The 26,572-nt window shown below is 38.8% G+C and overlaps 1 protein-coding gene and 1 non-coding gene across 7 annotated transcripts in view; one reads left to right on the top strand and one right to left on the bottom strand.

The window, feature by feature from the left end:
- Nucleotides 1–26,572, top strand: part of NFKB1 (nuclear factor kappa B subunit 1) — a 114,256-nt gene that overhangs the window by 62,168 nt on the left and 25,516 nt on the right. For all 6 annotated transcript variants that reach the window (XM_021680418.1, XM_021680417.1, XM_021680420.2 and 3 more), the window contains 6 exons: nucleotides 3,153–3,301; nucleotides 14,695–14,858; nucleotides 16,035–16,193; nucleotides 17,668–17,772; nucleotides 20,017–20,108; nucleotides 21,982–22,120. In XM_021680418.1, the coding sequence (XP_021536093.1) occupies nucleotides 3,153–3,301; nucleotides 14,695–14,858; nucleotides 16,035–16,193; nucleotides 17,668–17,772; nucleotides 20,017–20,108; nucleotides 21,982–22,120 (808 nt within the window). The remainder of the gene's footprint in view (nucleotides 1–3,152; nucleotides 3,302–14,694; nucleotides 14,859–16,034; nucleotides 16,194–17,667; nucleotides 17,773–20,016; nucleotides 20,109–21,981; nucleotides 22,121–26,572) is intronic.
- Nucleotides 13,622–13,728, bottom strand: LOC123324133. The gene has a single exon (XR_006539626.1). It is a non-coding gene; the product is annotated as a U6 spliceosomal RNA (small nuclear RNA).

Genomic DNA, 26,572 nt, shown 5'->3' with positions numbered 1-26,572 from the left:
AGGGAAGTACATTACAGTAATCAATAAGATAATAGTTAACACTGTATATTGCTCTTATGTACTGGGCAGCGTTCTAAAAACTTTAACATATTTGATCCTCACAACAAACCCGCAAGGCCCTATTTTTATCCCTATTTTACAGATAAGGAACTGAACACTGCCCAAGGTCACACAGCTAGTAAATGGTGAAACTGTCTTCAAACCTAGATAGTCTGCCCTTGAAGTACATGCTCTTCCAGTGTCCCTTGGTAGCCGATTACTCACATTTTCACCTTTGTTTCCCTGGCTTTCACTGAAAGCTTAACTTGTATTTAAGCCCTTAGCATGTAAGAGCCTGCTATGTTCAGACTCTTTCAAAAATAACCCAGCCTTCCTGGCAGATACAGTTGCTTTCTGTAACTTAATTTTCAAGGGAACCACTATTCAAAGAAGTAGGGAGGCTGAATAAAAATAACCAAATTCTCTGTAGAACAAATGAATTTCTGGATCAGCTGCAAATAGCTTTCAGTCATGGCAGCATTCTCTGAAGTATGCCCTCCCCTAAGTTAGAATTCCCTTGTCTTCATTTGCCATACAACCTGAAAATAGTATCATTTTTTTTCTGTCCCCACACTTCAACTTTCTTCTTTCAGTCAGTATTTTGGAAAGTCCACAAAACCCAGGGGCCTCCCTGTCGTTGCCCTGTGGTCGGTGTAAAAACCAGATGATGCCATGCTGACCTGAAGTCTTTTAAATGGATCAAACTGCACATTAGTCACTGGCAAAGTTTTCAGGTCCTTTTACCTCAGAGACTACTCAGTTCCTCATTCTTGCCACCCTTCAGTCATGAAGTAATAGCAAGAAAAAGATGTGAGTACTTTTTGAGGACACCTCCTACTCTTTCCTTCAGGGCTAGTGACTGATTCCTTCAGAGTGGTGACATTGAAGGGTCCTGATATCCAAAGGCATTGGGCTCTAATTGCTAGATTCCTTCTGGTGTTCTGCTTAAGTGGAGAGCCTACCTGATTTCACCCAAGTGAAGCATTTCATCATGCCTTACACTGTTGCATTCCTGTGCTCCGAGCACTTAGGAGTGAAATTACATGGTCTATTGAGTGCTTTTCACTGTTCATTTACTGCTAAAGAAGTCCCTGTAGAATATGTCATCATAACAAAGCCTGATTTCACATGCTGACACCAAGGCCCAGGACCGGCATTGGCAATCCAGGGACTATTGCAGGCACAACAACCAAGTTTGGAGCAAACCCAGAACTTTTCATTCCCTGTCCTGCCCTGAAGGGCAGAGGCTTTCTTCTGCCTGTTTTAAAAGGGAAAACACTAAGTTCATAATTATCTTTATGCCCAGAAGGCTTTTTTAAGTGCTATACCTGTTCTAGAAATTATTTGTGCTTGGAGGTGGCAGTCAAATCCAAATTTAATCCTCAGCATTCTTTGTCATGAGCTTGCTCTGCAAGGACAGGAGGCCACTTCGTAGGAAAGGCCTTCTCCTTGGGAAGGTTTGGCAGCAGCTCTGGGCCAAAGTTCAGGCAAAGAGGCCCTAGTGTTTCCAGGGGAGCTATACTGTTGATTAGAAAGGATTCTGTCCTTTGCTCAGGGCGGGAAACTTCTCTCCCCAAAACCCTCTGCCAGACAATCCCAGCTCTGATCAACTTCTCCTCAACTCTTGCAGTGAGAGATTGCATTGGGAAAAAATCCATATTGAAAAAATGCTAACAAAACCCTGCTTCAATGGAATATGAATCCATTTGATGATATTTATAGTAGAAGTAGACTGGTTGAAGGGGATTCTGTGTTTTTCCAAGAAATTTTATTGGCAAGTGTAGATTCTTCCTCAAGTTAATGTTGGAAAGACTTCCATCAAGGATTCGTTGCTAGATGGGATTTCAGTCTACTTTCTTTTCCTTCCAAGCTATGGGCTGCTTGTACAGAATAAAATATTTCTGATGATTGTATAGTTGGGAGATCCTGGATATAGGTCAGTCACTTCTTCAAAAAGAGACAAGATGAGCTAAGGAAATAGGATGACCGGCTCTTCCCAGTGTTAGCCCTGAAAGCCCTGGAAACCCCCTCAGTCCCAGGCAAACCAGGATGGCTGGTTACCCTTTAAGGAAATATAGTGCATTTTCAATAGTTTGGCTGAATTTATCACAGTATTCTGACTTACAGGATTCGGGAAAGTAAAAATAAGGCCATTGGTCCATTCTGTTAGTACGATTTTAGTACTGGGGCTTTCTCAAGGGAGGAATCTGTGGTCTACTAGAGGGGGCTGGAGGACCAACTAGAGGAGAAAGGGTGTCCAAGCTGTCTTTGCTTTAAAATGCCATTTTCTCCGTGCTACTTCCTTTTTATGGCTCCTGTCATCATTTTAAACATATGACAGTTAAAAAGATAAATGACCTTAAATAGAAAAATCTGGTTTTATAAAACAAGAGCTAAATAGGTGTCAGATCTAAGGATTGGCAGGTAGGGAGTGCACTTACTTGAATTGAATAAACTTACTATGACCTGGACTTATGTAACTCAGTTATCAGAGCTCATAGCGGAGAGTGCCAACGAAGGCTGCAGTGTCCAGACACATCACCACAGGCCAAGTCCATAGGCTTGGATATCCATGGCCAACCTTCAGAGCCAGGCCCCTGGCAAGACTCTGTCTCCTGCCTAATCTCATGGCAGAGACTTGGGGTTACACTGCTTCTGCTTCCCTCTCTCCTTCCCTCGATTTCCATCAATCCATCAACCCCACTTCCCTTCCCGTGGATCTTTTACCCAGCATTCATTCATGACTGAAAGTTGTGATGAGGGTACAGATGGAAACATGCTCTCGGCTCGTAGGAAGGGGGATGCTTCGTGGCTACACAGCATCCTCTACGAAGTGCTGTTCCAACTTGAACAATACATGCAACATTTTAAGTGGCCTGCTTCCTGGAGTATATCCTCCATACCCAAAACAACCAACATTAGCATTTTACTTTATTTCCATCCCGTCATTTGTTCATCACATATTTTTTATTAAAAATGGAACTGTGCTCATGTATGTACAGGTATGCCCAATTTTGTATCATACTTTTTACACTTACTGGTTTGTCATAAGCATTTTTCCATGTTGCGGTATAGTCAGATGTACTAACTTTTTAAATGTGCTTCTTACATAGATCTGCAACTATGTGGGACCTGCAAAGGTTATTGTTCAGTTGGTCACAAATGGGAAAAACATCCACCTGCATGCACACAGCCTGGTGGGAAAACACTGTGAGGATGGGATCTGCACTGTAACTGCTGGACCCAAGGACATGGTGGTCGGGTAAGTGAGGGTGTCTGATACTGTGGGAGGCAGGAGCAGATGCAACATGGCACCTGGGGACTTTGACTGAATATGTCCTTTTCATTAGGAACCTTCCCAAGACTCAGAGGTCCTTAAGATGAAACTGTGAGCTCTCACTTGGACTCCCAAGGAAAAAGAAACCCACATGTCTGGGTTTTCTTGAGTTTGCACGGTGGTTCTGGCCTAATTATTTATAGCACCCCCTTTCAGTCTCAGAAGTGGCCCAGTTTGGATGATAATTTATATGGTCACTTACCCTATGAGGCATTTGTGCCACTTTTAGCTGTATCTTCCTTCTGGAAATTAAATAAGGACAAATAAGAAGAAACCGAACTATGGCAGAAATAAACACCTTATAGGTTTTATACTCTTGATGATTCTTTTAATGAACTATTGAGTCTGGATTTATAGGGTGAACATTTTGAGCATGAAAAAGATAGATAAATATTGTTTCAGTTCTCTGCTATTTAGAAAGTGTACACAGAGAAAAAGCGTAGGAATGCAAATTTGTTTTGGCATTCATTAGACTTGAAATGTAAATACAAAGGGACATACTCATTTAAGAGTTAGACAGAACAAGCAATTTTAAATGAATGAAAGATTGTAAAATAAATTCAGCCCAAAAGGAGTAAGAAACTTTAAATTAATTTTGTTTAATTCTTAAGAATATCCTTCTAGGGTTTCCTAATACTGGTTTAAACAGTTAATGATAAAATCCCAGTTAATCTGGACTATTCACTCAAAAGAAAGGAATTGTTTAAATCAACCGTAATTAAGCATTTCAGGCTTTGAATTCCAATCAAGTTTTAAGTTGGTTGTTATTGGGGAGGTTGAGCTTTCATGTTCCTAGGTATTTCTTTGTTTGACTGTGAAAATATTCAAGTGTGAAAAACCTAGAGAGAGAGCTTTCTTTTAAGTCACGAAAATCTGATTCTTTTGATGTTAGAAAAAAAAGACTCTAGATTGGAGGAGGAGGCTTAAATTGATTTGAAAAATTCAGTTGTGCTTTATATGAACTTGTTTCAACATTCTCTTGAAAGGCTGGCCTGTTTCCTGTTGAATATCACAGTTGGTTCATCGTCTGTTTTGGAATACTCTTACAGTTCCCGGCTGACCTGTGAGAGCTTTGAAATGCAGGGTAATTGTCAGAGTTTCAGACTAATTGATCACTTAGTGTTTCTGCGGATTTATCCGAGTAGGGTGCTGTCAGTTTGAAGTGTTGGTCCTGTTTAATCTGTGTGATAATCATATCCTTTAGAGGAAATTATAAATGAAGTTCTTAGCTAATAATATTTGTTATTATAAAACGGCCAGTATGTTGTCTGTAATTTGGTGTTTCTGTGGCTTGGCTTATAATCTTCTAGGATTTTAGAAGGAACTAATGGTTGTTTAGTTTGAAACCTACAGCGGGAATAGAAGTTCCCTGTTTCTAAGGAAGGGAAGAAAATCCTTTACTCTCTTGCAGTGGGGTTCTGTCACTGGGAGAACTCATTCATTCAACAAACATTTTGAGCATCTTCACTCTTAAGTTTGATCATCAAGATGTCTCATCATAACGCTGTGGGATTTTTGTAATCCCTAAAAGAAATTTAGTCAAGAGGATGCCACGTAAGAGTTACAACAGTCTCAGTAGACTTTCTTATTTAGAGTGTTCTATGAAACACTGGTACTCCCTTTATAATTGATTTTTAGTTGAGAAACTTTTGCTTACAGTGTTTTCTAAAATACAGCAATTCCTTCATGATTTGTCTCATTTATTTATTTATTTATTTAAGTTTCCAATGTCAGAACCTGTTGCATTTTAGTAGAGAGAATATGCTAGTAGTCTGGAAACCAGAATTCTCTTTTCTTTTCTGTCACTCTCAGCAGTAGGGTTAGGGGCAATTTGTATGACTTCTTGAGCGCTTTAAATCCTTCCCTTATAAAATATGAGTGTTGGGCTACAGAGTTTATCTCCAGGCCCTTTACCTCTCAAAAATTCCAGACTGAGCTAACATTAGCTAATATTATGAAACAACATGAGCTGACTTGCAACATATGTATTTATGGAATGTCATCGATTACTATTATTTGGTTCTAACTTGTAGGTAAGAATAGCACCTAGAGAATTTTAGGAAGATAGCCAGAGTTATTCCTTAGACTTGTCAATACTAGAAATGGAACCAAGATAACCTGTCTTCAATAATACAGCTTAGGCTAAGAGTATATATTCATGAGCAGGGCACCAATCCAACATACAAAAAGAATATATAAAGAATAACTCAGGGGAGATAAATAACTTTTAAATTATCAAAGCCAGAGGGGAGGTTGGGGGGAGGGTGAAATAGATGAAGGGGATTAAGAGTACACTTATCTTGATGAGCACTGAGTAATGTATGGAAGTGTTGAATCACTATATGCTAACTATACTGGAATTAAAATTTAAAAACTAAAAGCAAATTAAAAAAAATAAATTATCAAAGCCAAAGAAATACTTTTCTTTGGGGTTCTCAATAAAATTTAGTTTCTATTTTCAAAGATATTTTGTTATCTAGATTAAAATATTCATATTTTAGATAACTTGAGTCACAACTGTAGGTTTGAGTGCTTACATTTGGGGGATTTTGCCTTTAAAAATTTTTTTATTTAGCTTTAATTTTTTACATTTTATTTCTGACTCATTTATTTAGTTAGCTTTTAGTGCCTGTCCTCATAAAAATAATTTTAGTTTGGTATTTTATTTTTGACCTTGAATATCAACGGTTTGTTTCAACAACATTTTAGTTCTCTGAAATTTTCAATGGAAACTGTTACTTGACTTTGCTTTAAGCCACCTTCCTCACCAATAATCACCACACCCTCTGTTTCCTGGCAGCCCTGATTTAGAGAGATCTGAAGTTTTTTTATCTTTTTTTTTAACTAATATTTATGGCATGTACCAATTGGTAAGCACTAGTAGTGGATATATAAATACAAAAGAGAAACAAGGCCTCCCTCAATGAGCTAGTGCAAACTGTATTAAATTGGTGTTTTTGTAGGTTTAAAAACAATTGATTATGGGTAGTTTTAGAATGTTAACCTGAATACACAGAAAAGATGCTGGTTGGAGAAAATGAACAAAGTATGGACTGAGATTGGAAGTGTCCAACTTCCACATTAGGGTGTAGATTGTGAGTCAGTGTGCTTTTGAACCTTGCGCAAGCTATAAAAGTCAATGTTTGTGTCCTGAGAGGAAGAAAGGCCAGAGAGAGGGGCCCTTTTAAAATCCCAAACTAATGAACCTACCCAGAGGGCAGCAGTAATCCCTGGATGATGAAGATGATGATGGAAACATCTGGCACAGTGTAGAGGATTGCAAATCTGACTGCTAATTAAAGTCACCTTTGATCACTTTATGAAAATACTGAGCCAGGCCCTCCTCTCAGAGATTCTGATCTCATTGGTCTTGCCTAGCATAGAGCGGTGGTTCTCAAACTTTAGGTGCATTGGCATCTCCTAGAGGATTTGCTGAAATACAAATTACTGAGCCCCACCCTCAGAGTTTCTGATTGAATAGGTTTGGGATACAGTTTCAAAATTCGCATTTTAATAAGTTCTCAGGAATCACTAATGCTGCTGGTCTAGAGACTACACTTTGCCAACTACTGTATAGAATATGGCATTTTGAGTAAGACACAAGATTGTAGTCCCAGTCCTATTATTAGCTGTGATAACCATCTTTTTAAAAATTTGTGTCAGGTTTTACTGAAGCAAAGTATAATTTAAATACTGTAATATTTACCCTTTAAAGTGTACAGTTCTATGAATCTCGACAAATACTGGAATAAGAACCCCAATCAAGGTATAGAATAGTTCCATTGCCCCCCCAAAATCCCGTATGCCCCTTTGGAGTCAACTCTACCTCCCACTCCAGGCCCTGGCAACTCCTGATCTGTTTTCTATCCCTATAGTTTTGCCTTTTCCAGAATGACATAGAAATGGAATCATGTAATATGTAGCCTTTCTGAGTCTGGCTTCATTCACTTAGCATAATGCATTTGCGATTCCTCCAGCTTGTTGTGTATTGGCAGCTTATTGCTTCTCATTACAAAGTAGTATTGCAGTGCACTGATGTATATCACAGTTTGTCAGTCCAGTTGTTGAAGAACGTTTAGTTTATTTCCCGTTTTTGATGACAGAACCACTTTTTGTGTGAACATAAGCTTTCGTTTCTTTTGGTCTTAGGTAAATACTGAAGAGTGGAATTGTAGGGATGGATCCTAAGGGCCCATTTGTTTTGATAAGAGACTGCCAAATTGTTTTTCAAAGTGGCCGTACCATCTTGCATTCCCATGTATTAACATTTATGATCCTCAGTTTTTTCAGTTGCGCGTGGTATTAGCAATGCCTGCTCTTGTTTTCTTTTACATTTTCTTCTAGAAATTTTCTAACATACACAAAAGTAGAAGAAAACCACAATGAGCCCTTACTGTACCCATCACCCAGCTTTGGCAATTAATTATTACATCTTGATTTAAATATACCTCTGCCCAGATAGCTTTCATTTGTTGATACCTGATCGAGTTACATTCTGTTAAGAGAATGCTTGGTAGGATTTCAATCCTCTTAAATTTATTGAGACTTGTTTGACAGATCAGAATATGGTGTGCTTGGTAAATGTTCCTTGTGCACTTAAAAAGAATGATTAGTCTAATCAAGTTGAATGCATGTTCTATAAATGTCAATTTAGTCAAGTTGTTTGATAGTGTTGTTCAAGGCTTCTGTATCCTTACTGACTTTTTCCCTACTTGTTCTATCAGTTATTGAGAGAGAGGTGTTGAAATCTCTGACGATATTTATAGATATATCTATTTCTTCTTCCAGTTTATAAGATTTTGTTTCTTGTATTGTGAAGCTCTTTTATTAGATACATAAACATTTAGGATTCTTATGTCTGCTTAATGAATTGATCCTTTTATGGTTATGAGATGACCCTCTTTTATTCCTGGTAATACTTTTTTGCTCAAAAATCTACCTTGACTAGGGGCACCTGGGTGGCTCAGTCGTTAAGCGTCTGCCTTTGGCTCAGGTCATGGTCCCAGGGTCCTGGGTCTGAGCCCCGCATCGGGCTCCCTGCTCAGCAAGAAGCCTGCTTCTCCCTCTCCCACTCCCCCTGCTTGTATTCCCTCTCTTGCTCTCTCTCTGTCAAATGAATAAAATCTTTAAAAAAGAAAAAAATCTACCTTGACTGATACTAATATATAGCTATTTCACCTTTTTTTTTTTTAAGATTTTATTTATTTAGGCAGGAGAGAGAAGGCGCAAGCGGGGGGTGCGGGCCAGGGAAGGGGCGGGCAGAGGGAGAAGCAGACTGCCCGTTGAGCAGGGAGCTCATCTCTGGGATCATGACCTGAGCCAAAGGCAGATGCTTAACCAACTGAGCCACCCAGGCACCCCTCAGCTTTCTGCTGATTAATGTTAGCATTGATTTTTTTGCCCATCCTCTTAGTTTTAACCTATTTGTGTCTTTATATTCAGAGTAAAGATGCACTGCATATAGTTGGGTCTTATTTTTTTTGTTCGATTTGACACTCCCTGCCTCTTAATTGAGGTCTTTAAATAATCTCTATTTAATCTGATCACTGATAGGGTTTGGTTTCACTCCACCATCTTTCCTCTGTCTTCTTTTAGATTAATTATTTTCTATTATTTTATCTCCTTTGTGGTTTATACCTCTTTACAGTTTTTAGAAGTTGTTTTACAGCTTCCTATACTATCTTTAACTTATCATAGTCTACCTTTAAGTAACATTGTACCTTTTCATACATAGTATATGAACAGTACTTCCATTTCTCCTCTCTCAGCCTATGTACTATTGTGTACTCTATTTTACATCTACAGATGTGATAAGTTCCACAATATACTATTTTTTTAAATTTTTGCTTTAAATGCTCAATTATCTTTTTTTTAATTGGTTTTGTAAGTAGAATTTAGGGATTCATTGGTTGCATATAACACCCAGTGCTCATTACATCAAGTACCCTCCTTAATACCCGTCACCCAACAACCCATCCTCCACCCACCTCACCTCCAACAACCCTCAGTTTGTTCTCTATAGTTCAGCATCTCTTATGGTTTGCTTCCCTCTCAATTTTCATCTTATTTTATTTTTCCTTCCCTTTCCCCTGTGTTCATCTGTTTTGTTTCTTAAGTTCCACATATGAAAGAAATCATATGGTATTTGTCTTTGTTTGACTTATTTTGCTTCGCATAATACCCTCTAGTTCCATCCACATTGTTGCAAATGGTAAGATTTCATTTTTTTGATGGCTGGGTAATGTTCCATTGTATATATATACCATGTCTTCTTTATCCATTCATCTGTCGATGGACATCTGGGCTCTTTCCATAGTTTGGCTATTGTGAACATTGCTGCTATACATCAGGGTGCATGTGTCCCTTCGAATCACTATTTTTTTATCCTTTGGATAAGTACCTAGTAGTGCAGTTGCTGGGTTGTAGAGTAATTCTATTTTTAACTTTTTGAGGAAACTCCATACTGTTTTCCAGAATGGCTGCATGCTCAATTATCTTTTAAAAGAAATTTTAAATAAGGAAAAAAGTATTTATATTTAACCACCTACTTATCATTTGCAGTGCTCTTCATTCTGTTTCATAGGTCAAGATTTCTGTCTGGTAGCATTTTCTTCTGCCTGAAGCCCTTCCTTTCCTTTTTCTTCTACTGCTGGTCTGCTGCTGATAAATTCTTCAGTTGTCATACATCTTTAAACTCTTTATTTTGTCTCTGTTTCAGAAAGATGTTTTTGAAGAGTATAGAATTCCAGGTTGACAGTGTTCTTTCACATTCTTCAAATATGCTGCCCCAGGGTCTTTTGGCTTGCCTTGTTTCCAGCAAGAGGTCTGCCGTCATTTTAATATTTTGTTCCTCTTCACGTAGTGTGTCATTTTTTTCTCTATCAGCTTTTCAGATTTTCTCTTCATTAATTTTCATTTCTCTTCGCTAGTTTGAAGCAATTTTATTATGGGCTTTAGCATAGTTTCCTTCATGTTTTTTTGTGCTTTGGGGTTCATTAAGATTTTTAGATCTTTGGGTTTAGAGTCTTTAAATTTTAAAACGTGTCTGCCATTATTTTTTCAAAATATTTTTTCCATCCACTCCTCTTTTTCCTCTTCTTCTGAAACACCAATTATCTGTATATTTGGCTGTTCGAAATTGTCCCATAGCTCACTGGTGATCTGTTATTTTTAAAACTTGTTCTTTTTCTTGTGTTTCATTCTGAATTGTTCTGTTACTGTGTCCTCAAGTACACTAATCCTTTAGTCTATAGTGTCTAACACATTTTTATTTCCATCTAGTGTATTTTTGTTTTCAGCCATTGCAGTTTTCATCTCTGTAGGTTTGTTTGACCTCTCTTTTATATCTTGCAAGTACTCCTTAACATATTAAAGCTCTTTACCTTCTTAACCATATGGAATATATCTATAATAGCTATTTCAATGTACATATCTACAAATTTTGTGTTCTGTCTCATTTCTGGATCTGTTTCTATTGATTCATTGTTATCCTCATTATAAGCTGTATTTTCCTGTGTCTTTGCATGCCTGGTAACTTTTGATTGATTGGTATACGTTTTGAATTTTAGGTTGTTGCATGCTGACTTTTTTTTTTTTTGGTATGCTTTTAAATATTTTTGAACATTGGAATGAAATTAAATTTGCGAACAGTTTGATCCTTTCTGGACTGACTTTTAAGCTTTGTTAGGAAAACCAGATCAACCTTTAGTCTAGGGTTAATTTGACACCATTACTAAGCCAATAACTTTCTGAATATTCATCCTGATGATTCATGTATTACAAGATTTACTGAACTATTCCAGCCCCACTGTGCTCCAAAAAATGTTTTGCCTGCTCCTTTCTGCTGGTTTTTTCCCCCCAGTCTCTGGTTGTTTCCTCACACACATGCTCTGACCGGTACTTAACTGAAGACTCAAGGCAGGGCCACTGTACATCTCTGAATATCTCTCTGTATGTGGTTCTTTCTTCTCTGGTTCTCTGCCTGTGAATTCTAGCCTCTTTAGCCTCCTCAAATTTTTTTTTTTTAAAGATTTTATTTATTTGAGAGAGAGAGAATGAGAGACAGAGAGCAGGAGAGGGAAGAGAGTCAGAGGGAGAAGCAGACTCCCCGCTGAGCAGGGAGCCCGATGTGGGACTCAATCCTGGGACTCCAGGATCATGACCTGAGCCGAAGGCAGTCGCTTAACCAACTGAGCCACCCAGGCGCCCCTAGCCTCCTCAAATTTTTACCTGTCTCCAAAACTCAGGGTGATTACCAGGTCCTGTTTAGGTCTCCCTTCCTATGCTGCAGCCTGGAAACTCTAGGCATTAACCCAGCATTATTGTAGGATTCACCTTAGTTGTTTTTCTTAATGATCACTATCCCGTGCTGCCTGTTGTCCAGTGTTGGAAAACCATTTTTTCATGTGTTTTTTTTTTTAAAGATTTTATTTATTTATTTGAGAGAGCGAGAATGAGATAGAGAGAGCATGAGAGGGGGAGGGTCAGAGGGAGAAGCAGACTCCCTGCTGAGCAGGGAGCCCGATGCGGGACTCGATCCCGGGACTCCAGGATCATGACCTGAGCCGAAGGCAGTCGCCTAACCAACTGAGCCACCCAGGCGCCCGGTTTTTTTCATGTGTTTTATGTTACTTAAGGCTAAAGGTTCAATACGGTCCCTGTTATTCCCATCATTATCTGAAACAGAAGATTGGCTTCTGTATTGTTTCATTTATTACCAGAGTAAATAAATTATTCACATAAGGATGATGCCCTTTTCATAGGGATTAGTTAAATAATACACATGAAAATCACTTTCTATATGGTAAAGTGTAAAATGTTACATAGGTGTTTGTCACTGTCACTACCTATACATAGGTAGTTGCAGATGATCTACATAGGAGTACAGCCTAAAAGGCCAAAAGATGAAGGTGTTGTTTCTGAAAAACTGCCTATGCTTCCATGCATATCACTATGTCATGTTGCGTATTTTTCCATGCTGTATGAATTCATGCATTCATTTATTCAACAGATATTTATTAGACACATATGTCAAGCAGTGTTCTAAGCCCTGGAGATCTTTGCCATCAGGAGCTTATATTCTGTTGGTCTATTTTCTTCTCTGTGTGTCTCAGCTATTCTACTTTTTTTTTTAGTATAATTGACACACAATGTTACATTAGTTTCAGGTGCACAACATAGTGATTTGACAGATTTATACATCATGCTACTTCCTGTCCTACTTTTTTCTGTCACTATCTGGACATGTTTCTCATTGTGTCTCTGGGCCTCTGTATGAGCGCTCATCTCATTCTGCCTTCACCTCCTATATTTTCTTCTTCTGGTTCATCTGGTCTTCCCACACTATCTTATTCTTTGTATCATCTAGTCCAGTTTTCATAATATTTGTCTTCCGTTACTAATCTTTTTTCTTTCTTTCTGGGTAAAAGCCAGAGCAAAAGAAAAGTCTTTGCAAAAGTTTACAAGGCTTTAAAAGATCTGTGTGCCCACTTATCTCTGAACTTTTCACTTACAACTCGCCTCTTGTTGATTTTCCTCCAGTAACTTTGGCCTCCTTGCCATGGTTGTCTTTTGAAAACACGAGTTATGGTCCTACCTCAGGGTCTTGGCACTTGCTATTCCTTCTGCTTTGAATACTGTTCTTCCATATATCCACATCTTTTCCCTCACTTTCTTTGAGTCTTTGCTCAGTGTCATCTTTTCATTGAGGCTTTTTCTGGCCTCTCCCTATTTTAAAACATCATGTCTTCTACTACTACCTTTCCTTTTCTCCATTCCTACCTTATTTTTCTTGGTAACACTTATTACCTTCTAAATTATACTGTAACATCTCTTCTTTGTTTCTTCTCTTTGGTTACACTAGCATATACATTCTATGAAGGGAGGGATTCCTGGGTGCTGACGAAAGCACCTGGGACACTGCCTGGCACTAATAAGGAGCTGAACAAATATTTGTTGAATGAATGGGTCTCCTTGGTAAAGTACTTTTTTGTTTGTTGTATTATGTTTATTGAGTATACTTTTTTGTTTCATGTACTTTATTTTTTAAATTTTTTTAATTAACATATAATGTATTATTTGTTTCAGGGGTACAGGTCTGTGATTCATCAGTCTTACACAATTCACAGCACTCACCATAGCACATACCCTCCCCAAAGTCTATCACCCAGCCGCCCCATCCCTCCCACCACCCCCCACTCCAGCAACCCTCAGTTTGTTTCCTGAGATTAAGAGTCTCTTATGGTTTAAAAATATGGAAGCTTCACGAATTTGCGTGTCATCCTTGCACAGGGGCCATGCTAATCTTCTTTGTATTGTTCCAATTTTAGTATATGTGCTGCCGAAACGAGCACTGTTCCATGTACTTTAAAAAATGAATGGCTGGAGTAATTTATGCCTTTTCTTTAAAATCCCTTAACTTGTTTTCTTTAGGTTATTAGCATATCTTGCCCAAAATGTATGTAGACTTCACGAGATAAAAGGTTCTCCATCCTGAAAACATGTAGCGTTAGACGGCATTCTAGTGGTAATAAGTAATTCCAGCCTTAGAGATAACCCACAAGGAGATGGGACTCCACTGTAGACTTTAAAGCCCCTCCAGAAACCCAAGGATGATCCAAAAGAAAAAAAAAATCCTTCCAAATGTAATATTCCTCTTATTCTTTAAAAGAATTAGATAAGTTAGTATTTTATTATATTATTTATTATTTTTAAAAATTTTAAACAATTCTCCTAGAAAATACTTCACAATGAGTCTAGGTAAAACTTCCTTACTAAGACATATATGTGTGTGTGTGTGTACACCCCACTCCCTGAATCATCATTTTTTTTTTTTAAAGATTTTATTTATTTATTCATGAGAGACAGAGAGAGAGAGAGAGAGGCAGAGGGAGAAGCAGGCTCCCAAGGAGCGGGGAGCCCGATGCGGGACTCGATCCCGGGACCCCAGGATCATGACCTGAGCCGAAGGCAGACGCTTAACCAACTGAGCCACCCAGGCGCCCCCTGAATCATCATTTGAAAGTTGAATAAACCCTGACAACCAAAAGATTTTGCTAAGTTTGCCACAGACTCATTTGGTGGCAAAACCCGATCTGACCTGATGTGTAGTGGTTTATAGTCTTTATTATTCCATTTGGTGAGTCTGCTTTATATGTTTCACTGCAGACATAGTAATGTGTTTGATTATAGTGTGGACTCCAGCAATTGAGGGCTTGTGTATTTTCTGAAAAGCCACTTTGCTAAAGTAAAACCAGACTCTCGTCATTGACGGCCTAACTTTTGGGGGTGGTTGTTGCTGTTATTGTTTTTTTCTCCAGCTTTGCAAACTTGGGTATACTTCATGTGACAAAGAAAAAAGTACTTGAAACACTGGAAGCACGAATGATAGAGGCATGTACAAAGGGCTACAATCCCGGACTTTTGGTGCATCCTGATCTTGCCTATTTGCAAGCGGAAGGCGGAGGAGACCGGCAGCTCACAGGTGAGCGTCATGCTCCCAGCCTTGATCCTTTGAGATCAGGCTCTCCTTTGCTGTGTGTAGACTAGGTGCTCATCTGTCTGCCCCAGGTTTCTCCTTTTCCCAGACTGTACCCCAAGCTGCCAGCACACTTTCCCTGCTCAGAAACCTTTGATGGCATCCTGCTGTTTTCTAGATAAAATCTGTACCTCCGTGGCTTGGTATACAAAGCCGTCGATCTGGCCCCAGCCACCTTTCCAGCTTTATCTCCAGTCCCACCACATACGCCCCTCTCCCCATCACTGCCCCCTGAACAGATTCATACCTTCGTATGTGTCTTCCTCGACCTAAAACACCACACCCTGCCCTTTACAGCCTGTCATAACCAATGCATAAGCCAACACTTAGTTCCTCTGTTTTAGTTCCCTCTGTTTTACCTCCCCTGGCTCACCTTATTAGAAGGAATCTCTTCAGGCTCTTCAGACACATCATAAACTATTCTTTCTCGTAAAAATGCTATGATTTTTTGTTTCCCTGCTTTTACTTATATTTTTTTCTTTCAACCCCAGTCCCTGTCCTACCACATGTGCCATTGCCACTTACACACGTTGTCCATTAATCTGGTCATCCTGTCATGATCTAATACTCAGGCGACCCAGCATCCATCAAGAGACAAGGAGGGAGTCAAATGCAGTCGAGTCATTCAGTTTCTCCAGAAGCACTCTGTGAATACCTCCCATGTGCCAGGCATTGTGCTAGGCGCTGTGAAGTGAACACGGTCCCTGAGCTCCGGGAGCCTTTGGAAGACTTAATTTTCACATTTCACAGTACAACGGATGCATAATCACCTTACTGCATTCCATGGCCTCACATCTTTTGTGCCTTTAACTGTAACTGTAGGGAGAAACAGGAGAGGTCAGGGGAAGAAAAGAAAGGAGAGAGGCAGTTTGATACCCGGAGGACAGTTTTCACTATCATCCAGAGAAAATGCAGGTCTTCTTCTGATGCCTTTAATTTGGATGACATAAATGAGACTGTTTTTAAAACTGTATTAGCAATACAAACAATTTCAAAAGAAAAACAATAGATTTCTGTTTTCAGTTCATGTTCTTTCTTTGGGCTTTATAAAAACATCTTACCTAAAGTGTTCTGGCTTCACTCTTTCCCTGGGCATGAATGCGCTGTGCTCTATGGTCCTAGATCGGGAAAAGGAGATCATCCACCAGGCAGCTGTTCAGCAGACAAAGGAGATGGACCTCAGCGTGGTGCGGCTCATGTTTACAGCTTTTCTTCCAGATAGCACCGGCAGCTTCACGAGGCGCCTGGAACCCGTGGTGTCAGACGCCATCTATGACAGCAGTGAGTCCTTGACTTCTACCACGAGGCAGCTTGGTGTAGTGTCAAGTACAGACTTCTAAGCCAGCCCTGGCAGTTACTGACTAGCTCAGAGTCCCAGGGCCAGTAACTTAATCACTTGGAGCCTCACATTTATCATCTACAAAATGGGAATACTAAAATCCAGCTTGAAACGTTGATGTCTAGATTACAAGTGAATGTTACGAGGTGCGCAACAAATATGGTTCTCCTTCCTCCGATGTGCATGCTAGACTTTTATGTGCCATTTGAGGGTGGCAGATCTCTTATTACTTATGAATCACTAATGCCATGAGGATATATTGTCGGTGCTCCTAGAAAAATATCTCAATATTTTCTGTTGAGGCTCTAAAGAGGTGTGAATAAAAAAACAACTGTTATTCTTACCCGTCTTCATTCTTGCATGTTCTAGCTTTTATCAAGATAAGGACTTCAAGTTAACTGAATGAGTAGTCTAGACAGTATGTGACTTCAAAATTCTATTTCAGTCTGTAGTTCCTAGAACTTTTTAAAAGAGTTTTACAATGGTCTTGAGCCTTTACTCTGCATACTTCTTGTATGGTATGCATGCGATTTATTAAACAAATCAAAGGGTGCAAGTGTGGTACTTAGGCTCACTGAAACTTTATAGATTTGGTCTAAGTAGAAAACTCCATGCCCCAAGTATACAACTGACTGATTTCTCTAATTTAAACAAGTTGGAAGGGAAGTGAAAGCGTTATAAAATGATGTAGACTTGTATACTAAAGATCACCTTAAAATGCAGCTGTGGGAGGGGAAAAAAAAAAAAAAGGAAGCTTTATGCTATTACCACAAGAAACTTTTGCCCCTAACCACACAGAATTCTAATTTAGTCTGGGGAAAAGAACTATAACCTCTCCATTTTTCTTTTCTGTAAAATAAGAATTTATAAGCAGTTTAAGAAAATTGTGCTTTTTCTAAATTTTTAAGACTCTTGTAAACAGTATATCAATATCATGGAAATAATTGAAGGTCTTGACCTACATGAAATTCCACAAATCCATTGGCTTGGTACTTCCTGAAACATCAGAAAAGCTCTTTCTCTTTCTGTATGAATCTTTCTTACTGTGTTAGTGGGAGAAACAAATACTGTTCCTTTCTGCCTCGTGTAATGGTAGTAATGAATGATCCATGCTCAAGAAGTGAGGACTTCTGAGGACTTCTGAAAGCTTTTTTATTTGTATCCTTGTTAAAGCAATATAAGTGAAAGCATCTATTTATTTTTTTTAATTAAAGTATAATTAACATACAGTATTAATATTACTTTCACACATACAACATATCGATTCGATAGTTTTATACCTTGCTTAGTGCTGACCACGATAACTATTTTAACTTTCTTTGGTTAAGGTGTGCTAGGGGCAGGGTTCCCCATGAGAGATTGGCTTATGAAGCTGAGGATAAAGCATGATGTTTGTTGTTTTTCTCCTGTGGACAGAAGCCCCCAATGCGTCCAACTTGAAAATTGTAAGAATGGACAGGACAGCTGGATGCGTAACTGGAGGGGAAGAGATTTATCTTCTCTGTGACAAGGTTCAGAAAGGTAAATATGTGCTGTGATCTCAAAATGTGAAATGTAATTCTGAGTGTGTCTGTGAGTCACTTTTTAGCAGTAAATCCAGTAATATGCCTCTTCTGCCGTAGAACTCCTTTAGAAAATTTACACATTCACCTCTTCCAAATTTGTCTGTGTTTTTTTTTAAACCCAGCTAATTCATTTTAAAACTTTCAATAGAAGTTAAGAGAAATTTTAAAAAATAGTGATCATTGTAATCAGTGACATTTCAGTGTTTCTGTACTTTAAACTTTGGTATCTGAACTTATTTAAACTAAAATAAATGAGTAACATCCCATGCTTCATACACCCGAGCACGCACACACACACGCACGCACACACACGTATGCCCATGCACACAGAGTAAATAATGTTTTATATAGTGTAAAATTGTTAATTTAGTTTCTCTTATAAGGCTTCATTGCAATACTGAGAGAGCTTCTCCAAAACTTTCATGTGACACTGATGTCAATTATGAAAAAGAGAATAAGGACTATAGGGAAATTCTCAGAGCATATTTCTCATAATTTTCACTTTTAGGAAAGTTTCTTGACATTTACCTTTCATTAGTAATAGTACAAGATTTATAAATTAGCAAAAGCTGAAGGAGATTGTGCTATTTTCTTAAACAACTCACTTTTAAAATACAGTGATAGAGAGTATAGTATAATAAAGATCTACTCACTACAAAGTGATGAGCATTTTTCAAAGTAAAGAGTGCATAACTAAATATAGCTCTTAAACGAAAGAATGATGGCTTTAAAAAAAGAAAACTCTCATTTGAGGCAAATGGCCTGAGATTTAAAAGTCAGAAAAAAATACAATCCAATTTTAAGGTAAAAGTATATCTGTCTTTATCTGGGGTGCCTGGGTGGCTCAGTCGTTAAGCGTCTGCCTTCGGTTCAGGTCATGGTCCCAGGGTTCTGGGATCGAGCCCCACATCGGGCTCCCTGCTCGGCGGGAAGCCTGCTTCTCCCTCTCCCACTCCCCCTGCTTGTGTTCCCTCTCTCGCTATGTCTCTCTCTGTCAAATAAATAAATAAAATCTTTAAAAAAAAAAAAAAAAGTATATCTATCTTTATCCAAAAAAAGTTTACACTCTCTCTGCATATCCTGGTATCAGCCTTCTTTTAGTCCATTCTACTCAGGTAATATGTGTGCATTCAATGAGTAAACACAATCTGAGTACCTTTATTTATAAATGCAATTCTTAATCATTATCATTACATTGGAATGGCTTATTAAGAGAAGTCTTGTACCTGGCTTAAAGAGTCTGAAAAACTAAATCCAGTTTAGTCCTACCCGAAAGCAAAGGAATTGACCAGGAGATAATGAGATGATTTATCCAACCCTAGTATTTCTAAAATTCTATTTAAATAGAAATATGAACTTAGTTTTCATAAGTCAGTAGTAGAGTCCTTCCTATAAAATGGGAAGTGAAGCCAGGGAGATGCCAGTCTGAGTTAAATCGTCATATTTCTGCAGAGGTAGAATCCATGACACAAGTGTGAAATCTAGGCATTCTTATTTCATCCAAAGGGACTTGACTACTATAATATTTTTAACAACTTCTCAGAATGGACTAATAAGGTATTATAGGGAAGCAGCATAGTAGAATGTTTATGAGCCTGGAGTCCGTGTTCAAATTCTGGCTTCTCCATTTAAGAGCTATTCAGCCTTGGATAAGTCACTTAACCTCTCTGGACTCCAGTTTCTCTTCTGCAAAATGAGGATATTAATAGTATACCTGCATCACAGTTATTGTGAGGATGAAATCAGTTCATGTATACCTATAAATCACTTAAAGTAGTGCCTGCCATGTAGTATACTTTATATAAGTTAAATATTATCATGTAGATCTATATGAGTTTGAACCACCTTTTGGGATTCTGATATTCCTCAATATCCTTCATGTTTCTCAGGAATGAATTGGGTTAGTGATGGAAAAGTGGGAAGGTCAAAGACTGATTAAGAGAAAAATCAGATTGAATAGGTAAATCTAGTATTCTCTCAATGTAAATGAAACTCAGGGTCCATTACTGTGTTAACTAATAAAAAAAAATTCAGTAATTTGTGAAAATTTTAAATGATTCAAAAGTCTATTTCATATTAATTACTTTTTAAAAAGTTTAAGTACATAGTAGGTAAAATCTCAAACAAGCTGCATTTTTTCAGCATGCTTATCAGTATTATTACTCTGTGAAATTATACACCTGAATGTGACTGTTTGCAGATGACATCCAGATTCGATTTTATGAAGAAGAGGAAAATGGTGGGATCTGGGAAGGATTTGGAGATTTTTCCCCCACAGATGTTCATAGACAAGTAAGTGGATGATGATGGTGGTGATGATGATTTTACATTTTCTGTCCTGTTGAAATTCAGTACTTAATCTCCATGTATGAAAAAGGAAAAATCATAAATACTTATTTAACTTTCATAAAAGAGTACTATTTTCTTAAGACTCTTGCAGGTCTCTCAGAAAAGTTATCAACCATAGAATTATGAGCAAGGCCTTAGACCACTGGCTCTGAGACCTTGTCAAGACATTTCATTTGGGTGTCTGGTCACGTACCCATTAAGGCAACGGCCCTTGGGTCCTTTAGTGGAAATATTTTAAGTATTGGTATTAGTCTCTTCAGACTACCATAACAAAATACCATCGGCTGGGTGTATTAAGCAACAGAAATTTATTTCATCACAATTCTGGAGGCTAGAAGTCCCAGATCCAGGCCTGACAGGGTTGGTTCCTGGTGAGAGCTCTCTCCTCCTGGCCTGCAGACACATTTTGGCTGTGTCCTCACATGGCAGAGAGAGGAGAGGAAGCTCTCTGGTGTCTCTTCCCTTCCTATAAGAACACTAATTCTATCCAGTCACAACCCTACCCTCATGACCTCATTTAACCTTAATTACTTTCATGACTTCCATAAAAGCCCTTTCTCTAAATATAGCCACACTAGGGGTTAGGACTTCAACATGTGAATTTTGAGGGGATGCAGTCGTCCGCTACAGTGTTCTACCAGAGTAATTACGGCGAGACCTGTTAAAGAGATATTCTAATGAAAAGTGTTGAAAGGAAGAGTCTTCTACTTGAGGCTGTATCATCATGATAAATCAGGAGTTCCCAGTGACAACTGAGGATATGACTAAGAGATGAAAATGCTGTTTCACATTTTAATCACTCTGAGTGATTGAGAAATACTATTTTCACCCCCCAGAATTGGAAACAATCCAAATGTCCATCAATATATGTATTCAGTTAAATGAATTATGGTGTATTTGTGTGAGGGAATACTATGCAGTTATTAAAGGGAATGAGTAATCAATGAACTAATATGGAAAAATCTCGAAAGTACAACATTAAAAACTTTTTAAAGATATAAAACAAGTGCATATAAAACAGATTGTTCGTGTTTGCATACGCATAGGGAGTCTCTGGAAGAACACAAAAAGAATGAATAACATCACCGTGTTTCCCTCTGGAGGCCGCCTCAGAGTAGGAACTGCCTGGATCGAGTGTCCGGAGAGGCGTACGCAGGGGTCTGCAGACACAGCCTATTCCACTGCGTACCTTTCTATATTTTACAAAGCCTTGATCCCTGGGAGTACATTGCATAGTCAAAACATCAAACAAGAAGCTGTAAAAAGGCCAAACGGTTATGACACTTTCAGAAATTAATGAGGAGGCTAGCTTCGAGGTGTTACAGAATGTCCTCGATGTCAGAGCATTGGCCATGCTCACTTGAAAATACATGTTTCCCTTGTAGCTTCCTCTCCTCGTCGGCTGACCTGCAGGCTGACTGTAGTATCACGTTCCTCACTCTCTCTTTCCACAACCAGGGTTTCTGATGTTGCTGTAAATAATTTCGGAGCATTTAAGGCTGATTTAGAAGAGAAAGAGACTCCTCTTTCTGTATTTTACTCACATGGTTATTTACAACTGGAAGACATTTGAAATATTAGACAAATGAAAATAAAGATGTGCAAAACATTAGCATAGTCTTATATTTCAATCGCACAGTGGCAATTTAATCACAACGTATGGGCATAGAATTCTGAGTTTGTAACTTTCTCTAGGATGCTGTATTTTTTAGTATACTCTGTCTAAACATTGGGCATAAAGAATATGTTTAATGAGTAGCATTGCTGGAAAAAAAATATAGGCCTACCCCAACATTTGGATCTTTGTATCCTGCAGTTCGCCATCGTCTTCAAAACTCCGAAGTATAAAGATGTCAACATCACAAAACCAGCTTCCGTGTTTGTCCAACTTCGAAGGAAATCTGATTTGGAAACTAGCGAACCCAAACCTTTTCTCTACTACCCTGAAATCAAAGGTAACTCGGTTGCTTACAATCTTGTGCTGTTTCCCATCAAAGAACAAAGCTGATTAGAAAAGATCAATTGGCCACTTCCTTTGAATGGTTTCCTAGGATTTAGCCCCCGGTCCCATGGTATTTATTTTTAGAGAAGAGAGAAGTAATATATTATTTTGGGAATCATGGAATTAAGTGCAGCCTTTCAAAATGATGTTAACTTTTACCAAGCTTATATGAGATTTAGACATTTGAGAATTGGTCTTTGAATCTGAGAATCTGCCATTTGTTGAGGATCTTTGGGCTCTGCCAGTTAAGATGGCTGTTGAGGGAATCAGCCACTCCATCAACTGGCCTCAGGCAATAGAATGGGAGACTCAGCCACCATGCAGTGCGGAACCATAAAAATGAATAAAGTATCATTCTTTTCCCCACAAAAGACACCCCAAGAAGGGGAGAAAATAGTCTCCTTAAATAATTATAATGCGAATTAGGATTTTGATAAACTCCCAAAGGGAAGCATCCAAAAACACTTATGAGAGTGCCGAGGACCCTTGATTCGAAAGAAGCTACCAAGAAGCAGGCTTCTTCAAGGTTCTTCAGCCTGGGGGTGTATTTCAGTAGTTGGGTGAGAAACAGGGAAGGTAAGGGCTTCCTAGGCTTAAGAAACTTGAGGAACTGAACAGTTAGTGTTTGTTCAGAAAGAAGTGAGCCTTGTGAGCACCAAGATGGACCACTGAAGACCAGGGCAGGTAAGGAAGGCCAGGGCCAGGCTCACAAGTGCTGTGATGGGCAGCTGAAGAATTCTGATGGATTCTGGAGAGGGGAATGATCAGACCTGTTTGGATTTGGAATGATGGCTCCGACTTCCTTATATGGACACTGAGGAGACTATCTGGGTAGCAGACAAGGAGTCCAAAGAGTAATGCAAGAATCCGAGTGAGAAAAGGTGAGGTTCATAAAGGTATTAGTGCAGAGAATGAAAGAAGAAGGTGGTGTCAAGAAGACCAAGATGCTGGTTGAGGTAGGAGGTAAAGGAAAAATTCAGGAGTCTAGATGTTTCTAGGAATCCCAGCCGAGGAAGGTTGTTACATGGTTGAGTTGATAAAAGAATCAAGGGAGCAAAATTAGGTTTGAGTGAGCAAAGAGGGAGCTCAGTTTAAAACATGTTGCATTTTTAGGTTCCTCTGGCAAATTCCTAATAAGCTGATCAAAAGGCAGGACTGGAACTCCAGAGGGCAGGGTGGGAAATTCAGCATTGAGAATCCTCTCAGAATGAGTATGATAGGCCCCTAAATGAGATAATTGTCCAAGGATATTTCTTAACCTAGAGTCCACTGACCCCCAAAGGGTCCAAGGATAGAAAAGGACTTTAACATAATTAGCTTTTTTTATAATCCTATTTTGTATTTTGCATATTGATAACTATGATTCTAAGAAGAGATCCATAGACTTCACAAGACTGAAAAAGAGGTCATGACACGAACAAAATCAGAAACCCCTGGGTTAGAGGGAAGTGAGACCATCGGGGGAGGTCAATGAAATGATCGTCACGGGTCATGTCCTGACTGACGTCAGAAGCCACAAAGGTGCCGTAGTGATGGTGCACATGGGTGTTGGATCCTCTGATAGCCACATGTGATGCGGGATCCTTGAAGAGGGCTTCTTTTCCTAAAATTCACAGTGTGGCAGGAACATTTAGAAGATGATTCTATGCATTCTTGTTTCTTTTCAGAGGTTGTGACCTGTCCACCGATGGGTCCAATTTATAGTGCATTCCGTTACCGTTGTGTGATAACATTGTCAACAGAAGAGCCTTTTTTCTCCCTCCACCTAAAATTTCATGCAAAATCCCAGTACTTATACCCGACAGGCTCTGGTTAAAGTGGAAGTGGGGAGCCAACCCACTCGGCCTTCCCTAGAAGCCCACCTCCCCTTATTTCTCCACCCAGTGACAGCCTGAGGTCTTCCAAATGCACCAGTCTGCATAAAGATGAAAATCACTGCTTTCGATTAAACACTTTTCTTTAATAGACACAGAAGAAAAATATGGCTAATTTGGGGGGTACTTTCTGAGGGAAAAAATAGATTTCTTCTCCTAAAATATGTCTTCACATAATGTCAGTTCTTTTCAACACAGAGAATTATGTTTAAAAAGGATACCCAGATTACCTACACATGTATAAGCCTAGAAACATTCAAAGCTGAGCTGGGTTTCTAGGCCACCTGTCTACCTTTTCCAGTGGTATCTGTTCATCAAAAGAGTAAGATACAGCGGGGGCATGTTCAGACATTCATTCATAATAGGATTTATCAGATGCTGGGGTTAGAGAATGGGTCTCCTTAAAGTTCAAAATCCCCACCTGTATGCTTCAAGTACTTCCAGATTGTCATTGACTAAAAGTTCCATGTAATACAAACAAATAAAAAGAACCATCTGGAAAAATAAGAGAAGTTGAGCCCCACAGAAAGAATGGCCAACATATGTTGTGATTAAGTCGTGTGAGATTAGAACTATTTTATTGAAGGTAACAAATTATCTTAGTCAATAAAACCTTCTGGATTATAAAATCCCAAGATGAAATAATGGCAAGGAGCAATCATCACACCAGACATATGACTGGTTCGAAAAGTAGCAAGCCATTTAATGTAAGAGTAAGTGTATGAGAACGACTCCAAACTATACACCCCAGAGAATCATTGTATACATTTCTCAGAAGTCATTGAACACACCTTCCACTGCCCCAGGCCCTGCAGTCACTCCTTAGGTCATTGCCTAATTTTGTATTGTTCATTATTTTTATCAATACATAAAATTGTCTTATCTATTAATTTGTATGTCTTTTGTCTTCTTCCATCTCCAATAAGAAGAATATCCTTTCGGTCATAGATTTGGTCTTTCATGTTCATTGCTACATTTCCAACATCTAGAACAGTATATGTCATATATTTTATTTTTTTAAGTAGGCTCCACACCCTCGTGGGGCTTGAATTCATAACCCTGAGATCAAGAGTTGCATGCTCTACTGACTGAGCCAGCCAGGCGCCCCTTAATATACGTCATCTGATAAATGCTGAGATATATCTGAAAGCTGACTCATTTTTTTAAGTTTTTATTTTAATTCCAGTTAGTTAACATACAGTGTTATGTTAGTTTCAGGTGTACAATATAGTGATTCAGCACTTCCATACATCACCCCATGCTCATTACAGCAAGTGCACTCCTTAATCCCCATCACCTATTTCACCCATCCCCCCCCCACCTCCCCTCTGGGAACCATGTTTGTTCTCTGTAATTAAGAGTCTGTTTCTTGATTTGTCTCTTTCTCTCTTATTTTTTCTCTTTTTTTTCTTTCTTAAATTCCACGAGTGAAATCGTGTATTTGTCTTTCTCTGACTGACTTATTTCACTTAGCATTATACTCTCTAGCTCCATCCATGTCATTGCAGACAGCAAGATTTCATTCTTTTTTATGGCTGAATAATAATCCATATTATATATACATACACACATCCCACATCTTCTTTATCCATTCATCAATCGATGGACACTAGGGCTGCTTCCATATCCTGGCTCCTGTAAATATGAAAGCTGACTTATTGAGTGACCAACTAAGTTGCCTCCTCATCCAAAAGGCTAGTAATTTGTTGGGTGCCATCAAGGAGGACATCAGACAAAGAAATATAACATATTCCTTTCAATGTATAGAATCATCCATCCCAGAACTCTGCACCCAGTATGGTTATTGACATTGTACCTTATAAAAACTTCATGGAGATGGTTGGGTTCAAGGAAGACAATTAAAATAATAAGAAAGGGATGATTGAAAAGGGAAGAAGATAGTTGAGGAACTGCTGTATGAAAGCAAAAAGAGACCATGTGATTTTTCAGTCAGAAAAGATAGAGATTCAGAAGAAACAGAATCATAATCTTTAAATTATGAAAGGAATGCAGACATCTTTACTAGAACACTAGAACCTGAAAAATGAGAATGAGGTACTTTTAAGGCATACACACATCAAAAAAGGGTAGAGACTAAAAGTTTACATTTGTGAACTAAACTATTATCATAATCATCGATTATTAAAAGAAACAGAGGGGTGCCTTGGTGGCTCAGTGGGTTGAACGTCTGACTCTTCGTTTCGGCTCAGGTTGTGATCTTGAGGTCATGGGATCAAGCCCTGCATGGGGCACTGCGCTCAGCATGGAGTCTGCTTCAGATTCTCTCTCCCTCTCCCTCCTGCTCACTCTCTCTCTGTCTCAAGCAAATGAATAAAATCTTTAAAAAAAAAAAAAAAAGGAAGCAGAGATATTTTGGAATGTTTCCCCAAAAATGGAAAGCTCCCTAGACTTGGGATCTGATCCTCACTCTGCCCCGCTCTCTGATAAGTCCCTTAATCATCCTGGCTTCTATTTCCTCTTCGTAGAAGGAGGGCTTGCAGTGAGTGACCAGTTAGGTCCCTTCTAGAATA

This window comes from Neomonachus schauinslandi, chromosome 2, assembly GCF_002201575.2.
Source record: "Neomonachus schauinslandi chromosome 2, ASM220157v2, whole genome shotgun sequence".
Classification (NCBI taxonomy): domain Eukaryota; kingdom Metazoa; phylum Chordata; class Mammalia; order Carnivora; family Phocidae; genus Neomonachus; species Neomonachus schauinslandi.
The sequence above is the reverse complement of the archived record's forward strand: the minus strand, read 5'-3'. Positions and strand labels throughout refer to the sequence as shown.